We start from the raw sequence: 13923 nt of genomic DNA on the forward strand, positions 1-13923 counted from the left end.
CCTCAATCATTCGGACCCGAACCCGACCATGTTGGTCGAGAGGCCACGGCTTAAAGTTGTTGACACCAACAATATCAATGATTATTGAGCTAAATGATCAAGTGAATGACCTTTGTGTTGAATTTATCGAGAAGCATCAACTATAAATAATATATTATTTTTTCTTTCCTTATCTTTTCGATGGATCATTCTATTTCAAACTCTCTAAAAACTTAGGCATCGGAGAACCAATATATTGTTTGGTGGTACTAATTGCCACATATGTCCATCAGGTAGTTCAAAATAGTCAAGATTGATTAGGCAACAATCATCAGTTTACCTATCTATAAATTTAGCCCTTCTTAAATAAATCTATATAACAAATTTGAGGATAATTTTCCAAACCAAAACTATATAATACATAGAGCGCATTCTAATCAACTATGATGATCGGGGTAGGTACGCACATCCATCAATTAAATTCAAACCTTAGCACGGTGACACGAGTCCAGCCGTGGGAAAGCAACCCTTTTATTTCTCTATCATCTTCTTCTAGAAATGGCTGAGATCTAAGCTGATCGTGCATGGATTGTGATCTAGAGAAGATGAGATGAGTCATGATCGTTTACCTTACGTGTCAGATTTTGATTGAGAGATTCTTTTTCGCCACATCACCTACAAGCCACCGTGGATGCTGCCCAACACGTCTTTGCAGTTCTAAATCCGTGGCAAATGTTGCGGCTTGCGGGTGACACGGCTCTGTTCACGAACCCAGACACGACGAGTCGGTGACCGAGAAGCTTCGCCGATGTCTCCCAGCCTCTTTGCGCGTCACCCAAACGTGAGCCTCACTCTCTTTTGGTCGTTGCCAACCCGACACCGAGCCGGAGACAAAAAACGCGTTACTGCGGCCCCGAGACCGCAACAGTGTCCGCACGTGAACCGCACCGTGAAGCCGGTGGGTTTCACACCACCACCGGGGCTGCCGTCACCGACCGTCTGATGTTTTCCTCGCCTCGAACTTACCGTCTGCGGCCCCGCCGTCAACCCTCCCACCACCGAGACGGGGGGATCTGACGCCCACACGTCGTCAGCAGCGCGCCGGGTCAGCGCCCGGTCTCCCACGTGCTGAGGGCTGGTCAAATGCCGGTGCTCCACAACTGGCACGCGTCCGACGAGCCATGGAATTTGACATCGGTATCCCCCACCACGAGCTCCTCGTGATCGTGGACGAGTCCTCGTCGCCTGCGTAAAACGCCAGCCAAATTATTGCGAAGGGAAGCGATGGATCGAAGCTTATTTATATGCATAGTATGAAGGGAGCAACGGAAGAGTCTTCCTCTTTCTCTCTCTCGGACCAACCTCGTCTCCTCTTCGTTTACCACGTCTCTGGCGCACTGTCCATGGCTGGAGATCAGGGGAGGGAGCATTACCACTTCCTGTTACATGACGAGTTGTCGGCGCTCTTCTCCCAGAAGCCACCGGGCGGCGCAGCAGACCCTGGTCCACGCGGCTTCCACCTGCAGGCAGTGTCACCGCTCCTGAGCTTCACCGACTTGTTGCATGGCCCGGCTATGGACTACGACTCGCTAGGTAGAGATTTGGGTTTGTCATGTTCGGCGCCGTCAGGTGTGGTTGGTTCCGGTGGGACGGCGTCGCGTGAGCTGATGACTGGTGGTAACGACAATGCTCGTTACGGGTGCGGTGGAGGTGCGACCCCGCTGACACCGAATTCTTCGGTCTCTTCATCGTCCACTGAGGCAGCAGGCGAAGAGGACGGAGAACGGTGTAAGAAGGATCAGCTGAAGCAGGAGGATGAGGAGGAGGAGGAGGAGCAACAAGCCAAGGATGATGATGACGGGGGCGATACGTCTAAGAAAGTGTGAGTTCTCATGAAAACTGAAAAGTCTCCTCTTGCCTTTTCCTGCTTTTCACTTTCTGCTCTGCCTAAAGGTTTGATTGTGTTGGACGATGGCAACTTCAATCGTAGATGGGGTTTGGTTTCGCTTTGGGATTTTTTCTCTCACTTGTGTGATCTCGACCTCTATGTTTCGACACATTAAGCTTTTTGACTCGAGCCAGCCTTAAGGTCTTGCCTGTTTCTGTTCTTCGATCCCAAAGTCTTTCCCTTGAGGTCTTTAGCTTTCGGGGCGCAGCCGGGGATCATCAATGCATGAACATCCAACTATATTCCGACACCGTAGCAGCTGAATCATTCGCTTCCTACGGTCTGATCGCTTGAAACTGGATGCAACAGGAATAAAACCAAGAAGAAAGGAGAGAAAAGGCAAAGGCAGCCCCGTTTCGCCTTCGTGACCAAAAGCGAGGTTGATCATCTCGACGATGGCTACCGGTGGAGGAAATATGGCCAGAAAGCAGTCAAGAACAGCCCTTATCCAAGGTAAGTCAAACCGTAAGCATGAGAGCTCGTGACATGTTTGGTCGCATCCTTACCGCCGAACCAACATATCTGTACAGAAGCTACTATCGTTGCACGACTCAGAAGTGCCCGGTGAAGAAGAGGGTGGAGAGGTCCCATCAAGATCCCACGATCGTGATTACCACCTACGAAGGCAAACACAATCATCAGAACCCTGCAACAGCTCGAGGGAGCACACACCTGATAGCATCTCTTCCCATGATGTCGACCAGCTTCTGCCAGGAGCTCATGATGCACCAAATCCCGCAACTTAACAGCATCGACACCCAGCAAGGGAACACGAACCCTAATGTGTTCCTCGCGAGCCTACTGCCTTCGCTCCAGCAGTCTCACTTCCCCGACTACGGTCTCCTGCAGGACATCGTTCCTTCCTTGGTCGACGGCAGCCAACCATGACATGGCTTCGTCGCATGCTGTTTCTTGTTCTGTGGTCTCAACTTTTTGTCGTACATGAAGTGCGTTGAGATGTTCGGGTTGAGAGTAACTTTCATGCATGTGAAATGAAGTCCTCATGCACCAGTAGAATCCCTCCGTGAAAGGAACGCCTATCTAATTTTGAGGTTATAGCTTCATCTTCAAGGCTTCTGACAGAAGGCATTTTATGCTATTCGACGACGTCTGCCTCAAGGATGGCAACCACAAGCCTAAAGACGATCCGGTCAGTGGTCTCCACGACAGGACAAGTCAAGAGCTCCCTGGGAAACAAATGGCCTTTGTAGTGACACTTGGAAAGATTGTACTTTCTCCAAAAACTAAAAATCCATTTGATTCTAATTAGTTTTTGTGACCATGCAGATGCAATTTCTTGAAGGTTTTTGCAAGTGCAAGGATTAGCAGTACTCTGTCTCTTCCACTTAAAATCGTTTCCACATCATATTCTGAGTTTCATATGTTACAGAATCCCAAATAGAGTCAGTCTGACCATAGTTTTCTTGGCTATCACTGTAAAAGCCACCATTCTTACTACTTACCATGAAGTACAAGTCTTTTTTTATCTCAAGAACTGATGAAAGCCAAACAGGCATCCCTCTTTTCCATTTTCTCAAGTAGCACTAACATGAGAAGGGGATGCCCATAATTTACTCAGATAGATGACAATGGAAGGAAGACAGGCAATTATTTCAGCAGTTGAAGCAGTGCAAACCATGGACAAGGCTGCTTTCTCTAGACTGTTATTGGGATGCTGAACAACACTAGAGGGACTGTTGACAGAGAGTGGAAATGTTCATGAGTGTAGTGTTGTGTTGGGTGACTAGGTACCACTTTGGAATCAGCACAGTGTTGGGTGTTTTTGCTTTAATAGAAGTAGACCCACATGGTTGTGTGAAAAATCCGTTCATAAATCTGTCGGATCTCTTTTATCTTGCATTTTGGAGCTCACAACTTTCGGGCCACACCAATGATCGATCGACCAAATGTTCCTTATCAAATTGGTGCTAGAAGGAAGCCCATGCCTATACCTCGATCGAGCAAACTAGTTCCCTGCACTGATAAAATCATTTAGTCTCACATTTGTTAAGGAATATAAAAACTAAGAGCCGCACCAATGACCGATTGGGACCAAATGTCCCTTATCAACATATTAATTATATTTGATAATGTGAAAGCATTGTGTATTAGATCTTATTTTTCAAAAAAATAAAAAGGAGAAAAATCATGATGCATATTAATGGAAACATTGAGTAAAGAATAAAGGAAAGCTGGCATGCATAAGGAAACAAGTGTGAAAACAATAAAGAGAATCCACTAATGTTCCTCATATGTTTCACCACAGCTTCACTCTGTAAGTTAAGAACCAAAACACAAACATAACAATACAGCATTTCTTCTGCATCGAGTAGCTTTCTGGATTAAACAAAACTATCAAACATCCACCTTGCCTTCTCATTTGACAAGCATAAGTAATGAATATGTTAACTTAATCCTAAAACTGTTCACATGGCTCGAGACATGTATGATTAGTTTGCAAATTACTCAAAGATCATATACCCTATGATCTTAACAAGAAAAATAGCACTTCAGATATCATGACAAAAAAGCAACTCATAAGTATAACTGAAGACTGGCTAAAGGAACAACAGAACTAGGTGAGAGGCTCATCTGGAAAACAAACCCTTGGAGAGGGAAAAAGAAATACCAAGGGAATCTAAATTGCAATTAGGGTGAATTCAGAGTTCAGAGCAGACAGCACAGGCTTCTGAAAAGCTTGTTGTTCCTGGTCATCCTTTCCTCCTTTTGAGCCCTTGGAACGGCATAAAGAATGAAACAGAAGGCAAAGCTTGCTACTCCTTGGATATCATAATCAACTTCCTTCCTTCAACTACTGATACACATTTCACATAACAAAACACATTGATGATCTCAAATCTTAAAATGCCTGTATACGAGTACCAAAATCCATAATATTGATAAGCAGAAAAGAAATGGCAAAGATACCATATTCCCAAGGCACTTATAACATGAATGAAAAGGATGCCCACTTAAAATGAAGTGGAGCTATAAATATAGGGAGTGCTATGACCAGACATCAGAAAGTACTTGCCAACATGATAACATCAGATAACATCCTAAGAACGTAAAGACATATTAAAGGAGGGAGACACAAAGACACCTCTGAGAACACAAACCTCACACTTCAGAATCATAACATCATGGGCAACAACAAAGGCCCACCAACACAATAAAAAAAAGATGGTCCTTTCCTTGGATAGGCATTGCAGAGAGAGAATAGTAATATGGCTACTTTGTTATATGGAACTCCAATACGATGCCTCTTCTTTTATTCTCTAGCAATGGAACTAGGATAATCAGAATTCCCATGAATTTAGTCATCAAGGTCCTGTATTCCGAGTTTCTCAACTTCTGACTTGAGGGATTTCAAATATCTAACAGCTTCATCAAGGACGACCGTCGTGTCCATCTGATCTCCGCCAGGTATAATGCCCCTGAGAGCTTCGACCATCTTTTTCATCCTATCCCTCTTTCTATCGGCACTGTTCAAAGTTGACTTGTGACTGGAAGCATTTCCCAATGTGTGACATCCCAGATCTTCCATGAAGCGTGGTGAGTCTGGGAAATTGTCATCCTGGTTGTAGACAGGAGTCCTACCGGTGCTGATTACATCGTCATCTTCATCATTTTCTTCTTCTGAACTAAGCAGTGCATTAATATCTTCAGTGTCTTCTTTGAAAGATGATGAACATTCTTCTTTAATATCAGTATTTCTGCCAATGATTTTGCCATATTCTTCAACACATGCAGCACCAACATGGAAGTTTGAGGAACCAAACTCGTGAACCAGAGCAGGGTGGGACATGACCCGATCTGTGTTGTCCATCTGATTAAAAATGAAGTTCTTGGGGCAGGTTTCAGAGAGTTGGTGCTTGAATCTACTAAATGTACCAGGAATTTCATATTTTCTCCCAGGTTGAGCAGCACCAAAGGTAAGGGTAGGAACACCATTGGTATAGATGTTATAGGTGTAGCCACCCACTTCATATGGATGAGCGGGTGGTACATTTCCTGCAAAATATCTTGGGTCTCCGTGCATGGAGACAAAAGATTATTGGATCCTTTGCTGCCGAAATGGGGATGGTTGGATGGTCTTCAGCAGGCAGAAGTATATGGCTTTCAAATGTGTCTCCAATTTTCTTTTTTTCTTTTTTTGAGTAAGTGACCAAGACAGGATTCAGTCTCAAGACCTTGCGATAGACTATCAAAGTATTTATCAACTAAGCTAGTTGACACCTTTTGTGTCTCCAAAAGTTACTATGTGCTTCCGAATATCTTACCAGATTATCACTTTAGAAAAGATTGTGTGGTAGCAAATTATATGTCACCAATGTATTATCTTCCCAATCTTGCATCTATCATTATTCTTATGGCAGATCGATGACTAAAGAGGATATTATAGCCCAGCTTACTTTGAAACTACGTTACAGGCTTAAGCAACTGGCGGAAGTACTCAGCCTAGCATTTGGAAGGACAAGATCAATAGCGTTATAATATATAAGAGCTCAAATAAGAAGGAAATAAAGAGTACGAACCAAGAAAATATACTATCCAATACATACAGACATCCAAACAAAAGACAAGGATCATCTTATAGACATTATAAATATAAAAATAGTAATATATAGCATGTACATAAAGAATAGAAAAAACTATAGCACAAATCAAAATATCTTTGTAAGGATAAGCACATTTCACTAATGAACTGATTTCTAAATAAGCTCATTTTGGCCAAACTATCATCAAACAAAAAAGCAAACAGTTGTCTGCATTTCAGCAATATAAGCCGAAATTGTCATGAGACATGATATATCACGAAATATAATTAATTCTACATACTATTTAGTTTGTTTGCCTATGATTATAGAAGAACAATACTCATATGAATTAAGAGGAAGTCAATAATTTCAATCATGAAGGATTAATATATACAATGATCAGCATAACCCTTAAAAGGAATCAAAAGTGGAGAAGAAATCATAATAATGGATCAGAACCTAACAACATTTTGTGTTGACAGGACAAGATGCATAACATAGGACAATTCCAAAGGATATATACTACAGTTTGCAATGGGCACAAAATAAAGTATAACCAAAGCAAAGGAGTATGAAAAAACAGGGAATCACCTGACAAAATTGCATCAATTGATAGAAAGCAATGATTCTAACGTTCATTATGATTTCCCCAACTTCCTCCACAGTGCAGTATCTCTTTAAGTCGAGCTCAATGTACATTATCACCACTTCAAATCCAATATAATTGAGTCATTAAACCAAACAATCGGCTTCAGTTCGTGTTACCTGCACAAAAGTATGCATAAAAATACGACTAGAAAGAATCTTACAATAGCAACGTAAATCTTATGATAATTGGAGAGAAGGAACACAGAATCAAAATTCAACCTTTATCCTCTTCCGCAAAAAGTTCAACATAGATCAAAACAAGCAAGAAGCGGGGACATACACAATAACACGGGAAAAGACAACTAGGCAAGCACGCTTCTTATTGCCGTCGTAATGAATCGGGAGGGACGACACCCACGGCATGATGTTTGACCTCACGTCTTTCCAGCAATTCTGGTCAACAATCAAAGTGAAGATCCTCGTATTATAATAAAGTCAAAACCAGACCCTCCATGCCACGAAAAATTCACAGAAGAACAGAGACGAAACACATAATTCGATGACAAACCGAGACATACGCTACATTTGATAAAAAAGATGTGCGAGATCGAGAAGGACATCCAGATCTCCAAGTAATAAAAAGAGAGAACCTTTAATAAAAAGTCATAGAGGATCCAAGGAAACAAACAAGAAAACAACGACGAACAGATGGATATAAGAAGTAGAGGAAACATGCCGCGATGGCATAAAAGTTAGGAATACCGAGTTACAAACTTACGGAGAACGAACCAAGGACGATAACGATGACGGCGAGCTCAAAATCCAAAGTTTTACAGCGAATTAGGGACGAAATCGAAGAAGAGCTCCTCAGACGAGACGCAGCACCAGATTACGAAGGCCACCACTAGAGTCCAGGCTTAGGTTATGGCCTCCTTTTTAAGCTGAGGCCACAGCTAAACCCTAAGGGCTGGATTCTTATTGTGCCCTCTAACCTTAGGCTTCATTCTCTCTCTCTCTCTCTCTCTCTCTCTCTGTCTCTCTCTCTCTCTCTTAATTTAACTTTATTTTGATTAGAAAAAAGACAATTAAAGTGACTAATCAAAACCCTTAATAAGCTTTTTACTTGATTAAAGTGGTTGGTTGATCATTAAGAAGGTGGCCATCATGTCTCATTTGATCAGTGGATTCTACTATTATATATTTGTTCTTCTTGTTTGTTATACTTTGATTACTAAGATATAGACCATTTGGCTCAAACTAGTAATTGCTTTGTCAGCTTTCTACTTTGCATCCACATCCAACTAATGAAAATGATGTTTAGACTTCATACTTACCTAAGGCATAACTTAGAAATCTTACTTCCATGTTTAGACTTCATACTTCAAATCATACTTTTATTATATATTATTGATAAGACATATTCTGGTATCTCAATCCTCGTGGATATAATCAGCAGCAAACACGTTAGCGTGGACATGAAGCCTCGGGACTGAGATAGAGCATCACATCGAATGTGCCACCTTATACTCGGGACGACGGTCGCCCCTTCCCGTATTGTCCAAAGCTGCACAAGACAACGTCGTACGGTAGAAGGTCACTTCGAAAAGTTCGGAATGGTGCGGGGTGATGTCGTTCAGTGTAGGTCGATCGGTGCTCGCACAAAGGTACAAGTTGATCGCCCGAGAAGTCGATCGCTGTCGTCAGATCATATATGATCGACCCTCGAGCACAAGTATAAAAGCCTCATGATCGACATCAAGCGAGGGGTTGGGGTGTTTCTTTCCTTTTATAAAAAAAACTTCACTTCATACTCACTTAACTTTCAAGGGGTTGAGTCGAAAAATCCTCCTTCCGACCTCAGCATGTGTGCAGGAACCCAGTGATGAAGAAGCAAGCCACTCATCAAGGAAGAAGATTGTGCCCATGGGATAAGGCGCAAACTCAACCCCGACTCGACAAATGCTCATCATCCAACAATCAGCCGCATAGACAATTTTGCACATCGAGGGTCAGATCGAACCATGCGGTTCGAGATTTCATTAACAATTATAAAAAAATTTAAATTAACAATCCGACCGCTTTGGATTTCAATGTTGTTATTATATTTTTAAAGAAAATAAGGGGTGATAATGGTTTTGAAATCACTAGCTTAGTTTCAATTCAACTAAAATTCCGATTAAATCCAAATATGAAGTATTAACCCGTGACACATATTTATCTTTTATATTTATTTTTTTTCATATTTAACCAGTTTAGAGCAGTTAATTTTGATTTCGATTTCAATTTCTAGGCATTGAAATAGAACAGTTAATTTCTCATATTTTGCTGAAAAATCAATCCGAATTTCGAATCAATTTGGGTTCGATTCAGACCTTCTCATGGATTGGATGGGCCAAATTGCAACCCGGGGGGGACGATTATGGACTAGTTTTTGGAAGCAATATGAAAGAAAAGCTTTTACATACAATATATTTACATCCCTTGCAATTATAAATTTTAGTACAACATTATATCCCTCCAAACAGTAAACGACTCCACGTACGTCAGTATACTGTTGTTAGTATTAGTTTATTTGAGCTAAATAAATATATACAATATAAACATTCTAAAACACTATATTGTTATAGTACATATGAGTTTGTAAAAGATATTAATATAATATTTATAATTTTCATAAATAATTAATTTACAATAATTAATCTAAGTTATTTTTGTATAAAAATATTATGACATAATAAAAAAATATTATAACAAGACTCGTTCGTCAACTTATGGATAAGAAAAAAAAAGAGGAAAAGAGGTATTTCCCAGAAAAATCTAAAAAATAAGTCTTTTTTTCGAAAATTTACTATATATATATATATATATATATATATATATATATATATATATATATATATATATATATATATATATATATATGAATGAAATTGTGGATATCTCGAAGAACAGTAACGTAAGCGCTGAAGTCATCCCGGTCCTTGTTGCCAACTTTGACCGTCGAAAGATCTAATGTACCCCGTCATCCGAGGAAATGGACACGCCGGCCGTCTCTTGTAAGTCCATGGCCGTGGGTGATTCCGTGTCAGAAGACATGGCGTGGAGCCTCGTGTGGGGTGTGGGCGGGCTGCTGCTTCTGGTGTGGGCGCTGAGGACGCTGAACCGGGCGTGGTGGACGCCGAGGCGGCTGGAGCGCGCGCTCCGGGCGCAGGGGCTCAACGGCACCCCCTACCGCTTCCCCAAAGGCGATCTCAAGGAGAACGTGCGGCTCGACAAAGAGGCGCTCTCCACGCCCATGCCTCTCACCCACAACATCGTCCCTCGCGTCCTCCCTTTTCTCCGTCGCGCCATCGACGAGTACGGTAAGCCTCTCTTTTTCGACGTTGTTTTCGAGATATTTGATGCGTGCAATCAACTTGTTTGATTTATTGCCTATTAGAGAGGATCTTGACGAAGGACTCGTGAATCCATGCAGGCAAGATATGCTTCACTTGGTTTGGACCAGTACCCCGAGTGACGATTATGGATCCCGAGTTGGTGAGGGAGGTTCTTTCCAACAAGTTCGGCCACTTTGGTAAGCCCAAAGGAATCCTCCTCGGAAGGTTTCTCTTTAGAGGACTTGTTTCGTACGAAGGCGAAAAGTGGGTGAAACATAGGAGGATTATGAATCCTGCTTTCCATGTTGAGAAGTTGAAGGTGACTCATTGCCCCTGTTGGAGATAATCTTGTTTGTAGCTTGGTTTATGTGAAAATGTCGGCCTCCTTCGAGCCTATTGAAACGAATTGACTTCTCTTTTTTTCTCTTATCCTCATCATTTACAGCGAATGTTGCCAGCATTCTGTGCTTGCTGTAGTGATCTGATGAGCAGGTGGGAGAACCTGGTTGGCTCCGAGGCATGTTACGAGTTGGATGTTTGGCCTGAGTTCCAAAGCTTCACCGGAGATGTCATTTCACGAACAGCTTTTGGTAGCAGTTACGAAGAAGGAAGACGAATTTTCCAACTCCAAACCGAGCAGGCTGAACTCGTTATCCAGTCTATCCAAAATCTATACATCCCAGGTTACATGTAAGTTATTGCCTTTGGTTTCTTCATTTATTGTTAGCTGAATGCTGGTTAGTGTAGTGGTTCTATTGAGTAGGCAGTTGGTCGATTGCTGCTTGCTTTGTTGCTCACCCAGTTACAAGCATCCCATGCCTCTTTATCAGACTCTCAACCAATAACATAACGAATCGAAACGTTCTTCATTTTTTCGATTGCAGAAGTTGATGATTACTTGTAAAATTTTCTAGAGCAGGTACTCGTTGCAGAAGTTTCAATTAGGATAACTTAGTAAAATCGTGTCTTTATTGCCATCTTCAGGTGGTTCCTTAACACAAACAATAACCGATTGCTTCAATTCTGTTTTTCACATAATCTATTGAGCTAAACCAACTTTACTTTCAAGTAATATGTAGGGTATCGCTAACTAATGGCTATCATACAGGTTTCTTCCGACCCCTAAGAACAAGAGAATAAAAGCAGTCGATAGAGAGGTCCGAGCACTTCTTCGAGGCATAATAAAGAAGAGGGAACAGGCTATAAAATTGGGTCAAGCAAGCAACGATGACCTGTTAGGCATATTGATGGAGTCCAATTTAGAGCACTACCAAGAACATGGGAACAAGAATGCTGGGATGACTACAGAGGATGTGATTGAGGAATGCAAGCTGTTCTACTTTGCAGGGCAAGAAACAACATCTGTGCTGCTAACATGGACAATGATCGTCTTGAGCATGCATCCAGGCTGGCAGATTCGGGCTAGGCAAGAGGTTCTTCAAGTCTTCGGAGAACGCAAACCAGATTTTGATGGCTTGAGTCACTTAAAGAATGTAAGATTTAGTTTTGTTCTTTGTTATCCTGCTTAGTTGACCAGAAAGAACAAAAAAAAAAAATCAAATAGGGAAACATAAGTATTTTAAAATTTTAGTTTTGTTAATGTCTATAAAGCAATGAGAGTTAATCTGTTCCTTGTTAAGGATCTGAAATCTGAATTATGTAAACAATGTCTTTACAAAATGCAAGTCAATGATCTTTCACATGTCCTGGATTAGCAGGAGCCTGATGCTGCACCTTTAGTTACAGATTCAGCAAACCAGTAAACGATGAAGCTTTCCTACATTTTAACTGAAATTTTGGGTTGCTTTTCCAATTATAATGTCGCTATATGTTTGATGAGTGACTTCAAATCATATTATAGAATGTTAGCTTCATTGTTTTCGAATCATATTATAAAATGTTGACTTCATGATGTAACTCTTCAGCCTCAACATATGTATCTAATTAATGAAAAAACCATATTGTCAGAAAGATACAGCTCCTGCTAATCTATGTATCTAAACATCCATGTTTCTTATATTATTAGTTTTATGTTGCTATATGTCTGATAGTTCCTCCATGTTTCTAAATGAAATACAGCTCAAGGATGTCAGTTAGATACTTTCTTTTCTTATACTATATGTCAGAGAATTCTGTTCTTTTACTTTTTGTTTTTGGATTGACCTTTCAGAGAGATCTTACCAAACTTGTCATTATCTAAACATCTGAAACAATCCGCTGGAATTTGTGGCAGGTTACAATGATTCTATATGAGGTTCTCAGGCTATACCCACCAGTGGTTTTCCTCCAGAGGCAGACATACAAGACACTGAAACTTGGAGATGTGATTTACCCACCAGGTGTGATGCTTTTGATGCCGGTAATCTTCATTCACCATGATCCGAACTACTGGGGCAAAGATGCCAACGAGTTCAATCCAGAGAGATTTGCAGAAGGGGTTTCAAAGGCATCAAAAGACCAGGTCGCATTCTTTCCATTCGGTGGGGGTCCTCGAATCTGCATCGGCCAGAACTTTGCATTGCTGGAAGCCAAGATGGGACTAAGTATGATCCTTCAACGATTCTCATTTGAGCTTTCACCATCTTATACCCATTCTCCACACAAACTTGTAACTCTTCAACCTCAACATGGTGCTCAAATAAGGTTACGTAGGTTTTGAATCACCTCTTTTGTTTATTCTGATATTACGATATGCTTTGGGCGTGTTCTCTTCATAGATACTCTTTTCTGTTTCAAGTTGTCTATTGAAAGGTTGTAGTGTTCCGAGCGTTGTACTTGTGCTATGATATTATGCCATAATCATACATTTGGTATATATATATATATATATATATATATATATATATATATATATATATATATATATATATATATATATATATATATATATATATATATATATATATATATATATATACTTGTACTACGATATTAGATCCAGTTGTTTCGATGAGCATTAGATGGAAGTTTATTTTTAATGAGGTTTTTTGTTTGTCGAGTGAAGTGTCATGTTGGTTAATTATGGAGCTGTTTATTTTAAGCTTCATGAATTACTTACTATTAACAATGGTAAATGACAACAAGATAGTTGTATGTTTATGACATTCGAATTGATCAATGCATCATTGCATGAGTGATAAATCTCAAGTTCAAGTTCACGTCCGATCATTATGTATGTCATTTGAGATGTAACAAAAATTACTTCTAATTTTTTTTGAAGGAAATAAACGAGATTGATGTTGTCTATCTTTTTCTTCATCGAGAAAACTAGAAAAGGTTCAATCTTTTCCTAACGAACAAGCATCAACTTGACCCAAAAAAAAGCACCTGAAGCAGATCCTAATTCTCTTTCTTTTAATGAATGACTAGAGAAATGTACATTTAATTGAAGATGCCCCGTTCCTGAAAGCCATGCAGAATAAGAAAGTGGCATTCTTATTCGGCCTCCTGTGTTCATTGAGGTGAAGAATTCGATAGGTCGGATAAGCTT

The 13923-nt window shown here is 40.7% G+C and overlaps 2 protein-coding genes and 1 non-coding gene across 3 annotated transcripts; 2 read left to right on the forward strand and 1 right to left on the reverse strand.

Moving 5' to 3' along the window:
• Nucleotides 1-1204: 1204 nt before the first annotated feature.
• On the forward strand, nt 1205-2991 carry LOC103992816 (WRKY transcription factor 71). The gene is made up of 3 exons (XM_009412671.3): nt 1205-1861; nt 2237-2380; nt 2458-2991. Exons 1-3 carry the CDS (start codon nt 1284-1286, stop codon nt 2813-2815), a joined length of 1080 nt encoding a protein of 359 aa, XP_009410946.2. The 5' UTR covers nt 1205-1283; the 3' UTR covers nt 2816-2991.
• Nucleotides 2992-4879: 1888 nt separating this feature from the next.
• LOC103992817 (uncharacterized) lies at nt 4880-8092 on the reverse strand. The gene is made up of 4 exons (XR_010488881.1): nt 7835-8092; nt 7397-7509; nt 7060-7233; nt 4880-6388 (listed from the first exon to the last, which is right to left on the reverse strand). It is a non-coding gene; the product is annotated as an uncharacterized LOC103992817 (transcript).
• Nucleotides 8093-10019: 1927 nt separating this feature from the next.
• LOC135617922 (cytochrome P450 CYP72A616-like) lies at nt 10020-13196 on the forward strand. The gene is made up of 5 exons (XM_065118689.1): nt 10020-10418; nt 10532-10752; nt 10879-11123; nt 11542-11926; nt 12667-13196. The coding sequence occupies exons 1-5, from the start codon at nt 10091-10093 to the stop codon at nt 13090-13092; spliced, it is 1605 nt and encodes a 534-aa protein (XP_064974761.1). The 5' UTR covers nt 10020-10090; the 3' UTR covers nt 13093-13196.
• The last annotated feature ends 727 nt before the right edge of the window (nt 13197-13923 follow it).

The sequence above is a fragment of the Musa acuminata genome, chromosome BXJ2-7 (genome assembly GCF_036884655.1).
Source record: "Musa acuminata AAA Group cultivar baxijiao chromosome BXJ2-7, Cavendish_Baxijiao_AAA, whole genome shotgun sequence".
NCBI classification, from domain to species: domain Eukaryota; kingdom Viridiplantae; phylum Streptophyta; class Magnoliopsida; order Zingiberales; family Musaceae; genus Musa; species Musa acuminata.